The 12,352-nt window shown below is 36.3% G+C and overlaps 2 protein-coding genes across 5 annotated transcripts in view; one reads left to right on the top strand and one right to left on the bottom strand.

Annotated features, from left to right (window-relative positions):
• MINDY2 (MINDY lysine 48 deubiquitinase 2) overlaps positions 1-2,004 on the top strand; it is a 33,477-nt gene extending 31,473 nt beyond the window's left edge. For all 4 annotated transcript variants that reach the window (XM_035899568.1, XM_035899570.1, XM_035899567.1 and 1 more), the window contains one exon: positions 1-2,004. This exon is cut by the window's left edge and continues 3,617 nt beyond it. The gene's annotated coding sequence lies outside the window, so the exon portion shown is untranslated.
• Positions 2,005-2,006: 2 nt separating this feature from the next.
• SLTM (SAFB like transcription modulator) overlaps positions 2,007-12,352 on the bottom strand; it is a 29,963-nt gene continuing 19,617 nt past the window's right edge. Inside the window, exons 16-22 of the mRNA XM_035899536.1 lie at positions 12,243-12,349; positions 11,508-11,632; positions 10,206-10,376; positions 9,355-9,669; positions 8,763-8,898; positions 7,896-8,053; positions 2,007-7,533 (exon numbers count right to left, since the gene is read on the bottom strand). Of these exons, the coding sequence (XP_035755429.1) occupies positions 7,425-7,533; positions 7,896-8,053; positions 8,763-8,898; positions 9,355-9,669; positions 10,206-10,376; positions 11,508-11,632; positions 12,243-12,349 (1,121 nt within the window). The 3' untranslated portion in view covers positions 2,007-7,424. The remainder of the gene's footprint in view (positions 7,534-7,895; positions 8,054-8,762; positions 8,899-9,354; positions 9,670-10,205; positions 10,377-11,507; positions 11,633-12,242; positions 12,350-12,352) is intronic.

Raw genomic sequence — 12,352 nt, 5'->3', positions numbered from 1 at the left:
AGCAGGAAATACTCGAGAAAAAGGTGAAGCTGATGTACTTTTAACTGAACCTTCTTTCCTGCTACAAATAGATCTATAACCCAAAGCTAGCTCATTGCTTAGATCAGCTTTCTTACCATTAGTATGCTTATCACAGTCGATTGCTAAAGTTTATACAAAGTATGTCCTTAAATACAACATACTGAATTAAGAGCTGTATTTATTTTGTATAAAAGTAGACTTTTTTAAGGTTGTAACCTTAAACAGCCAGTGACTCAAGAAATGCAAGTTAACTGATGCAGTATCCTCATTAGATAGAAAGCATATTGGAGAAAAGCAAAAATAACAAGCCTAGTTTGGTTGTAATATAATGCTCACAATTTTTCCACCTCTTTTATGATAACAAGACCTTGGTAACAAGAAAAATCTGACACTGAAAATTGTTCATATAGTCCAATGATAGCAAATGTTGTGTGCAAGAACTTAAACATACGCATTTTATCTTGTGATTCAGTGCAGTCAGGGCTTTTATTTTTAAGCATAACTAGCAATAGACTGTTAGCAGTGTTGTTTTCAGTGGGAAAATTTGGTGAGATGAATGACACTTTCTTGTACAAAATCAATTGCACAGAAGTCTACTCGATGCTAATTTCCGTAGTGTTTCCATATAGCTCCTTCTTGTTTACAGCTTGTTCTTATAGTTGCCCAGTAGAAAAGCAATGTATTTAAGCTCAGCTGTCATCTGCTCTGATGAGGAAGAAGTGCTGTAGGGCAGTGCTGAGGAGGAAAGACAGGCTGGAACATAAGTCCTTACACCACCTCTGGAGATAGTTTAGGAATTTGTCCTTAATTTTGCTGTTATCTTAGACCTAAATAGCTGTAGCACAGCATGCAGCGGCCAAATCTTCTCACCCAGGTAACAAGCAGTGTGCTTATTTCATTGTGGGCTGGCAGCGTCTGTCCCTGTGTGCACTGTTCTTCACTCTAATAATGCTTCTAGGTCAAGACTAGCTGTTCTTATAACTCAAAATATTTTTATTAAATGTCAGTTATCTACTGTTTAGTTTTGGTCATTTTGTCAGCTCTGTTACTCTGAGCTCTCTTTACCTGCAGAGTTAGCTCTAGGGAACTTGCTGAAATCGGGAAGTTCTTTACTGCCTTTACAGTTCCTTTTCTGGTTAGTAGGATTACTTGCACTCATGGAGAAGCGTCATGTGTTGAAATGAGCAATTCCTTGTTTTCTGATGTTAAGAACTTTAATTATATGGTTAATTATCTTTAGAAGTCAATATCCTATGTTTACCTCTACGTGACAGCACAGAAAAATTTTCAACAAAATGTTGCTAGGTTTGGGAAATCACCTGACATGGTTTAGCGTTTTTAGATTTCCTCTAAAGATGTTTCAGAAAAAGCCAGGATAACTGGTATTTTTGTCTGAAACATTCTGTTGACTTTTGTTCTGGTTCACTGGCACATGCCAAGGAGAGGGTCAGAATTGCCATCGGAAGACACACCAGTGTGTCAGTAAACAAATCAGTTGAGTAATAGGTACATCCTTGGGTTTCGTCATCTCTTGTTTTGGGGAACTCCAAAGTAACAATATGAAACCAGACAATTTTTTCCCCTTTACATGAACTGGCTATATCTGGTCATTAATATTTGCATTGAATATGTTTTTTCTTAAGGCTTGCTCATGTGGTCCAGTCTGTGAAGCTGGTGAGTTAATGTTTATGCTTGTAATCAAGTAAACAGATACTAACACTTCTGCCTTCAGACACAGAAATAACACCAACAAAATCAGTATTTACACTTACCAACACTGATGCTTTTAAATAGAAGAGCTGTAGAACAGTTAAAGGAAAACTCCAAGTAAAGCATTTTACCATTACCAAAACATTCTTTTTGGCAATGGTAAATTATAAAACTTCATGGAAATGATAAAATTAGATAGAAGAAAATGAGTGCTGTTATACGCTGCATCTCAACGAATCCAGAATAGGCAGGAGTTTTACAAGATGAGCTCTGTTAGCCTTCCTTGACTGTACATTGATGCAGCTCATGAAGACCCAGTGTAGTTTAAGGAGACATAACCATGCCAACTGTATCTAGCTAATGCTAACAGTTTTCATACTGAGGACATGATGATATGGACTTCTCCATGTAATATATGAATTCCAAGTACATATTTTCATTAAGTCCATATTCTAATTTATTCTATGTGCCAGCTATAATAAAGCTAGCGTGATTATTTCTGCCCATGCTATAAATGCACTTTCTTTCTGTGAAAGAAACACAGAAAATTAGATGACTGCTTTCCTAACAGACTTTGAAACTACTGTGAAATGTTCTTCGTAGCACTGTCTTCTTCAGTCTTGGGAAATTAAAGAAGGCATAAAAGTTTCTGAAGAACTGTAATGATTTGACACAATGTTTTTCCTGTCTTGTACTAAGTCTATATGGAACATAATATTATTAAAAAGAAAACCAACACCTTAACATTTGACATTGTAAGAGAATGTTGTATTTAGCTGTATATGCTGCAATCACCTTTAGAACTGTGTCATCAGCAGCAAACCCATGCTGTAGAGATCTCACTGGAAGGCTTTAATAAATGTTAGGAAAATAATTATTTCTAAACAAAATAATGCAACATCTTGGTTTTTTACTATGGTCTCTTGTGAACTGCAATAGCTAACAGTTCAGGGTTATCTTAGAGTCACAGTAATTAGTGGCGGCTGAATGCATCTTAGGAACCTTTCAAACTTCCGGAGCAGTATTGCAATACTTAACACTTGTCTTAAATCTTTTTTTAGTAAATGTCTGCCCAGTCCAACTTCATGCTGCCAGACACAGCCAGAAGGAGGAACGTGACATTTCAGGGTAGACTTACGCAAGCCAGTTTCGTAATTTATTAAAATCTTTCACAGTTAATTACCAACACGTAGTGACTCTGCAAGCAGAGAACTGGGAGAAACAACTGAAATAAAAGTCTGTACTGCCAACTTTAGCTGGAACTTCCAAAGGGTGTAGAGGAAGCTGATGACCAGCACTATCCTTTTGAGAAATATCAGACCAAATAAGACATTTTAACCTCTGCTATTTCTGTCTCTTTGAAGAGGAAAGTTAGATTATCTTGTGTATTTTTAGAAAAAAACAAGCTCACTTTTGAATTTAACTGTGTCTTCAGATTTGCTAGCTCTTTAGCAGGTTACATGTTCAGTGTTTTATGCTTATTTCCAATGGAACTTTATTTTCTCTTCATTTTGGTGTCAGGGCATCAACCAGCCTCTTAATTTTGTTTTTTGTTACTTTGTTTTGGCTTTTGTTACTGCAGCTTGGTTAATCTGCAAAACCAAAAGGACCTGTTTTATGTTAATTACTGGTTTTGTTTAGAATTGAGTTTTAGTGAAATGCTTCAGATTGAACATTTGAAAACAGGTTCTATGTGAGGTGCGTAAATAACAGTCTGGGGGTTTTGGCCAATTGCAGCACTGGTAGACTTTACAACTGAATTGTATTTACAAATATTGCTGTGGAAAGAAAATCCTTCTTTTGCTTGGAAAACCATAGTAGCTGGTTGTCTTCGAGACCACTGCAGATAGATACAGTGAACCAATAAACCTGCTTGTGAATTTTTAAACTACCTGTAATTCAGCATTTGCATTTTTTATCATGAATAGTTGCAATAATTACATATTTGTATTTCATATACTCTAGAGCAGTGTGCTTGCATTTCTGCATTTCTTACATGCTTTCTCTCTGAGGCTGGTAAGCAACAATAACTTTTGAGAACCCATTAAAAAGTGACTGTAGGTACAGTGATTTCAGGAGACAAATCTGTTGTAGCAAGTGCCTCCTCATCTATATTTTGGCAACTCTTGAAGTCACTAGTGCTGTACGTGATGTTAAAGAGCGTGACTGGTCACACAGCTACAGTACAGACGTTCGCTCTGGTTTGATACAGTTTGTACTTGAAAAAAGCAAGCAGTTAATGCTTCCCCCCGGGCTGCTATAGATTGTATTGTCCAAATCATGTCACTCATGAATGGTTTTTTCCCCGCTATGTTTTTGCAGTGTATAATCACTGTTTATAGGTCAAGCCTCAAAAAATTTGGTAGTGGTGCTTAAAACTGTAGAAAATATGAAGTATCTTTTCCTGTCCCACAGAAATAAATTCTAAATCTGTTGCTACTTGCTCAGTACCAGTTCTTACATAAAAAGTCACAGAATGTTAGTACTTTACAGCTTCTTTCTTTAGAGGGGGAGTAAAAAATACTGTCATCAGTTCCCCCCCCAATAACCTGATAGAGCTTTAATGTTAAAAAACAAAGTTTTGGTTTATCTTTCCTATTACAGCTTCTGGTGAAAGTTCTTATCAAAGTTTTCATAAGTAATTTTTTATTATTTTTTTTCTGGTCAACAGATGCATAGCTATTATTTGTACAACATTTGATAGTCATCTTTTACATGTATGTGTAAGCTTATTAAAGAAACCTCAGAGGAAACTGATGAAATGTACAAACATGAATCCTGCAGAAATTGCCCCTTGTTCTATTGTCCTGACTGGCTCTTTTTACAATGAAATTTTTTTTTTAAAAAAAAAAGTGGTTTAGGGAAGTTCCAAACAAGCCCACATTAGTGATGTCTTCAAGATGCCATGCTTAGACCCACCAAAATTGTGCAATTGCTGTGTTTAATCAGCAGTTTAGGTGTGAGCCTGTTAGTCACCTAATGTTCTCTAATTGCCTAATGATCTCTAAATCTAGTTTTAAAGGGAAACGCAAAAATAAAAGCTAATGCAAGCGACTGTAGGTGTACTGAGAGGGGAGAACTTAGATTTTTAAAAATTGTATTTTAGAAGTGCATGACATGATTAAATCTAGTCATGCAGTATTGTTTGTACCAATGTCTGTGACTGAAATCCTTTCCACCATCATGTTACACTGTTATCCAACATTGTAATGGCATCTACAAGTTCAACTACTGAATGTTTTGCATTTTAAAAGCCTTAATTGTTTATATTGTATTAATGTGTTTTTAAAGACTATAAGGAAACAACATTTTCCTTGTAAATTGTTAAAATAATTTTGAACACTTAAAAGAGAAGTCCAGTTCTGTATCTTAATACCCCTTCTTGTTTGTGTACCACAAAAGAAAAACTGTTAAATTCTGTTATCTTTTAGAAAGTTTCTTCAGTTACCTGCCTTTCTACAGCTTAAGGTCTTTACCCTACTGAGATTTATTTTGGTTAAGAGTCTTCTGAAATTCATTGTATGTAAATAAATTTAAAGTGAGCAAACTTAAATAAACATTTCATTTAGGTATTTAAGTTCTTTCCTAATGATAAAGGTTGGAAGAAATACTTAAAAAAAAAAATATCTTTCTCTGGAAAAGAATAGGCTTCTGTTGATCTAAATCTTTTAGAAATTCAAAGTTTTGGGCAATTTGTTTTCAATCAGTTTTTTTTCCCCATTATCCATATTTTAAGTGGAATATCTACACATGCATATTTTCATTTAATTAAGCAAAAAAGTAAATATTATTTATACCTTTAACAGTTGGAATGTACATCTAGATTTATTTACTGTAGACAAGATACCAAGCCACATCTTGAGTTTTATTTTTGTATGTCTCTATAGCTCTGTCTTTTAAGGGTATAAACTTTCTGTATTTCCCATTTGATCTATTAGCCACTACACATTCACCTTATAGCAAGTACTTAGTTTGTATTGTCACGCCTAATGAAGCACAGACTGCAGCCACATGGATATGGACTTTTTAAAATGCACTGTGTTAACTTGCACTTCCTCTTGGAAACTCCTGCAAAAAAATTCACTAAATTGAACTTAGATTTTTCTTCTAAGAATTGAACAACAGAAGATGTGTGAAATGCATCGAGGTAAGTTAGTTACTGGATAAATGTATCCTGACATGTTTGCTGATACAGCATATTTCTTTTGTTTAAACATAAATATTTCAATTGTGACTATTCACAAAGGATTAATTATAGAATATGCTGTTATGAGGCTTCTTTCTACTCCTTTCTTTCCTGAAAGGCTACTTACTCAAATACAGTTTAATTTATCTTGTTTTCTGCTATACTTAATTCCCCTGGAACACTGCAGATGATAACTTAGCAGTTCTTCCACACAGCAAACAGGCTGTAACTGAGGGTGGCAAAGATCCATGTGCTTCTTACTGGCTCTTGCCTTCAAATATGTAACTTAAATCATTATTTAAAAGACAATATGGACCAGTAAAACCTTCCAGTTCTTATTCAAATACTCCTTTACAAGCCTTTCTTTTCTTATCTTCTATCAGCAAGGTCCTCTGTTCATCTCTCTGTCCACTATGTAATGGATTAGATTTGCTTTTTTCTAAGTTTTCTTTTTTTTTTCACTTGCTGAACAACAACTTTTTAACTATGTACTTATGCTGGCTGACTGACAGGAGTCTTGGACTGACTACCTGACATTTCTGATTGGGCCTGATCAAGGAAGATTTAACATAGGCCACTGAACATTAAAATCACAAGATTTTGCTTGAGACCTCATCAGGAATGAGTTGTAGGTGTACCTGAACAAGACTGCATATATAGGATTCCCCAACCACTCTAAGTAACACTTATTTGTGGTAGTCTGGTTTAAAATAACCTGTACTGCAGTTCTGCCAGAGCCTTGTTATACAGGAAGAGCAAACTGCATATAATTATTTCTTTAGGCCTCCTATCTTTTTTTGGTATTAATCTTTCTTGTGCTATCAAAAGTGCTCCTAGATTTTCAATTCAGTGTTTATGGAGACAAGTTAATGGCACCCACGTTTTGATATGCTATACCTACACATCTGTTAAATTCAGTCTTCCTTCCCCAAAGACTAAGTTTCAAAGACTTACTAGAAGCTATACAGAATATGAAGGTTTATTTCAAAAGAATACATTTGCAAGAATACACATAAATGCACTCAATGTAACAGTACCTTCTGCAAAAATAGGTTACATAATACCCAGTAACGAAAGAACAATCTTATTTCTCTACAAATTAGAAAGCAGAGAGAAGAGCCTGGACAACCTTCAAAATGGAGGTTATAGTTGTGTATGTTGTGATAAGTAGCTAACTTTAAAGCATGACACCACAGAGCTAATGTTGGTAAATCAAACTACTAGCACACAGCTGCAAACTATTCTTTTATACAGATTAACAAATATTTTGGTTCCAATTTGTTTTTAGACAGCTCTAGTGCCTCAGGGAAAATGCTTATCAAAGATACACAAAAACTATCCAAAATTACAACGTAACTATTAAAATGCCTCCAAAATTGAGAGGAAAATAATCATGTTAAATTAAAAAAATTTAACCAGGACTTCCAGACAAGGTTTCCTGTTTTTAATCAGAGAAAGTTTACAAGAGATTTCAATAAGTTATCTTGAGACCAAGCAGCCGTAGTTCTTAGAATCTTCGTGGAGGTCCACCTTTAAATGGCTTAAATCCTGAGCCACTTCCTCTCTGCATGGAATTGCCTGTGATCTGTACAACTCTATTAATTGGTGAAGAGTTACTGGAAACAAAGGTTTTAAAAGAGTGTTAAGTTATGGTAAGCATCTAAATCCTTGGCGTACAGGTAAGAATAACAGTTGAGTGATATGAGATGTAACAAACTGTAAGTCTCAAAAGAGACTTGAAACTATGCACGAAAAGAGATTTTGCAAGAAGTCACTTGCTTCTGTGCAGCTGAACAATACTGTCATTAGCAAGACAACTGTGGAGCTATGTGCTGCCATGGAAGGACAGGTTTGTACATTGTGCAGCAGCAACCCATCCATAGAAAGTAATGCTGCTGCATCGAGTCTATTGTACTCCCTAAGCAAAACCAAAGCTTTGAGAGCTCAGTAGGGGACTGAGAGGAAGTAGGTTTTGTACCTTGTATGTGGAGACATCATGCCACCTCCTCCACGGCCATCTCCCATTCTCCTTGTGTCATGATACCCACTTCCTTGAGAACTAGGTCCATGCCATTCTTTTCTTGGTCCAGTTTCACGACTGTGGCGTTCAACAACGTGTCTGTCCTCATTATAGTGCTAACAAGAAAGCAAGTGTCATTTTTGGAATAAAAGGTGTATTTCATTATCAACAGGGAACTAGCTTTTCAAGAAAGTTAAGATTAGAGCTTATATATATAAAACATACAGAAGTCATGCAACTTTTAAGATTTCAGTCCAAAGGACTCTTGTAAGCATGGGTTAGCTCCTGTTAAAAATAACTCTGAATAACAAAAAGAAACTAAATTTGCAATAATGACCGCATGGGTTCTGCCCTGATCTCATATAATCACTGACAGGCATGTCCCATATAGCTACAGAAAAGTTTGGGTTGGTTTTTTTTTTTTTTTCCCAAATGCCTCTGAATCTAGTAGCATGGAGCAATTTAGTCTGTAGCTTGTTAAGACAAATCTTACAGAAGGAAGGTTTTTCTCTCAATAGCATATTGCAGATTACGATGACAAACTGTAGTGGAAATAGCAGGCAGTGTAAGGTTAAGACCCTGAAAACACAGGGTGACAACAAATTCTTAAAAGCCTTATCAGGTATTGTTCTCATCTGCCTTATGCTAGACATAAGAGTTGGGTATGTCTTCTGCAATTTCTTGGCTATTAAAAAACCCAACAAAAACCTTTAAAAATTTGAAAATAGGCAGAATATGATTTATATGATGCTACAAGGTAATTTTTCAGCGCATTTTTGCGTTTTCAAGTCTCTCACTCATGCACACAAACACAAGATTACTTACTTGTCCTCCACCTCTTTCTCCCATCACGCGTTCTCCTTCCCTGCTTCCATACCCAGAAGCACTGCTACGGCTACCAGGAGGTGCACCTCTCACATGTCCAGACACTTCTCTTCCTGATCGATCTGGCCTCTCGCCTCTGTAAAAATTGCTTTTATCAAAATTTTGGTTTCAGTATAATAGAATTGGTACCAAATCATAGCACATGTAGACTTCAAAGATCCCTTTTTGGTTTTCAGGTTCCTAGCAACTTGCAGTTAGCTTCTTAGAAACATCATTTTAGATCCACGTGGCTCTCTAAATCATTAAAGCTTACATGTTATTTGTTTACATCTGCATTCTTGCACAAAAGCCTCCTTACTATACATTGCTACATGTGATTAAGAATAGACCTCTGGGAGTCAGCATCAAGCTTACAGAGCAGGTTTAGCACACGTGACAATCTACACACAATTTTTTCTAATGCTTTTGGAAAGTGACTTTGCCATTCTTTAGGAAGGGGTCTGTTTACACATCACCTTTTGAGCAATTGCTACTATAGGCGAGTTCTATGAGAATTAGTACCTTCACTAGTTTGTTAGTTAGCCAAATTTACCTGCCATCCCGTTTGTCTGTGCTTATGCTTCCCTCGCTCTTCCAATTTGTTTGCCTAGGTGGATTTGAACCAGTCTCTCTTGGATGTCGACCATGTGGTATTTCAGGTCTGTCATGAATTATCACTGTTCTTCTTTCATCTCTGTCTCCTCGCACTTCTCGTCTGTCTGTATCTCGAAGTTCACTTCTTGGTTGTGGTGGTTCATTTCTTCTGGACTCACTGAAGTTCTTAGGATACCTTTCAAACCCTGGCTCTTCTCTTCGTGCTGTTGGGCGAGTCTTTTTTGCTTCACCTTGATTTACAAAACGTTCTCGCCTAAGTTGTTAAAATAGGAAAAAGTAATTTGCTTGTCTCCCACTTCTCTGCACACGTAAGCACATACGTGAGTATATAAAAATATTATTCATCTTTACATGTTTAGTACTACATATGTAGTATATCTCTCAAAGATCCTTCCCACCTCAAATTACATTTATTTCTACAATTGCCATTTTGAGCTCAAGTTCTTACAGACAGTTTACGTTTCTTTATGCATTTATCTGTTCACGTTCTGGTCAGTATAATTTAAGCAATTGTAGGGTCTCTTTTTTCCTGGTAGAAGAATCGCAAAAATTCTTTCAAGATGTCAGTCAAAAAGGACCACCAGGCAGCTAATTTAAAGTCCTCATAGAAAAGTGGACCAGATTCCATTATATAAATGACCAGTCTTGAAGACACAAGAAATTTTGGGACACTACTGCAATTCTATTGCATCAGAACTGTATAAAGCCTTTAGCACCATTTTAGATTTTGAACAGTTAAGAGTGAAATTCACAGAGATTTTGGCAGGCAAATACCTGCCCTAAACTTACCTATCAAAAGATGATGATGGAACAGAAGAACCTTCTGGATATCGTCCCCGTTCTCTGTGATCAAAATCATTAAACCTGTTCTGCTGGCGACTGTAATCTGAACCATGACTAAAACGTGCATCTGTATCAAGAGCCATCTTCTTATTCTCATTCCAGTAAGGATCATCTCTCCTTCAAGCAAAACAAATGAACGTTCATCAGTTACATGTATCCAAATCAAGGCCTAGTATGCAGAGAATTGTTAAGTCAGCTGTCTGTTTTAAAGGCACTCATTTGACTTTTGGAAACCCACTAACAAAGGTAGACACTTTAAGTAGCAGTGAACAAAATAATTTAAGAAAAAAAACCAAAAAAAACCCCACCCCTCTGTTTGAAGTGCAAATTAAAGAGACAAAAACATCAATAAAAATCTAATCAATAGTATGCTGTGTTGGGCAGTTTAAAAAAAAAAAAAAACCACACACAACAAAAAAACCCCAAACACAACAACAAAACCCCCAACAAAAATTCACTGTAGCAAAATTTTGCCTTGAAAATAGCCTTCTAGGGAAAAAAAATTGCCTTCTAGAAAAAAAACCCTAAAACCACAAAAACAAGCCACCCACAAATCAGAACAGCTGTCTCGGGAAAGATTAGTGCAGGAAATTTCACATGCTTGCTCACTAGAAACATTCAGGCATAGAGTCTCTATGATAAGAATGTAGGATACTCAAGTGTATGATCAGTAGCCTTGAAAAATGAAGCTGTCTTTATTCTTCTGGTGAAGAAATATTACTGTTTTGCTACTGCATCTACCATGATGACTTAAACTTACCTTCCACTGTACCACTGATATGTTAATTTTATGGCTAAGGTCTCAAGTCTATTCTTATAATCAAATAAAGATCAAAGCCAGTTCAATTCATGTCACTCAAACAGCAAATGATAGATGTCACCAGCTTCAGTAAAAATTAAAATCCATCACACAGATTTCCTGAACCATCCATTTACCAGAAATGTGAATTCCTAACAAAGCAGAAGCTAGAAATTTCGATCACTCGTTCAATCTGCTAAGAATTGCTTTTCTCAGCAAATGCACTGAATTGTGGTATGCTGGTTTTGTACATTAAGAATTAACTCATGGGATGCTTCTCTTATTTCCTAATGCTCTTCTACAAATGAGGTCTGTTTCATGCTTGGCATAAGCTGGTATCTAAACCAAACAAATACCAGAAATCTAGTTCTTCGGTGAAGACTTGTTTCAGGTGCACTTTCTAGTCTGACACTAAGCTCTATGAAACAATGGTTTGAGAAATAGCTTACCTGTGATCTACATCACGTGGACGTTTCAAAGAATTCCTCTTTTCCTGTTCATAACGAAGTTGCTGCTGTTGTCGACGAAGTTCCTCCCTTTCACGGGCAATACGCTCTGCTTCTTTTCGACGTTCCTACCACAAAAGGGAAGGGTGAATAAACAGAGCAAACAAAATAGCTCTTTATTAGAGATACCTATAAAGCAGTTAGCAAATATATGGAATGAATACTTGAGTTTTCCATTAAAGGCTATCTGATGTTACTCATCCTTGGATAGCAACTAAGATTAAAGAGCGTAAGGAATACTTCTCTAAAAACATAGACAACAGATCTGGAGAAGCTATTGGCTGTTAGATAGAAATATCTCCAGGTAATTTCTTGTATTGCTACTGTCTTTGTTGCCCAGAAATACATCTCATTAAGTTTGCAGTGACATTCTCTAGGAAAAATCTAGTAGAATTATGGAAGACTGGTATAGGCAATATGATCTGCTGAACTTCAGGTTTAGAGACAGACATGTATTGCCACTGCATAAACCAGTAGCAAGAATTTGCCATCAAACTACACGCAAGGCAAGGAAACAAGATAAAGGTTATTGTTGCTGTATGTTGTGGATGTTGTAATGTTTGGTTTGTTCTTTTATGGCCTGGGTGGAAGGGTGAAGAGAAAAATTCACCCCACGTGTAAACTGAGTTATACTCCAAAATGATATTACACTACGGTCCAAAATATAAATATGCATACCTGTTCGATACGGACACGCTCTCTTTCCAAACGCTCCCGTTCCATCCTTTCCCTCTCTAGTTTTTGCCTTTCAATTTCTAGTCGTTCCCTTTCTCTCTGCAAGCATTCTT

Source organism: Egretta garzetta, unplaced genomic scaffold (genome assembly GCF_000687185.1).
Source record: "Egretta garzetta isolate BGI_Z169 unplaced genomic scaffold, ASM68718v1 scaffold287, whole genome shotgun sequence".
Classification (NCBI taxonomy): domain Eukaryota; kingdom Metazoa; phylum Chordata; class Aves; order Pelecaniformes; family Ardeidae; genus Egretta; species Egretta garzetta.
The sequence above is the reverse complement of the archived record's forward strand: the minus strand, read 5'-3'. Positions and strand labels throughout refer to the sequence as shown.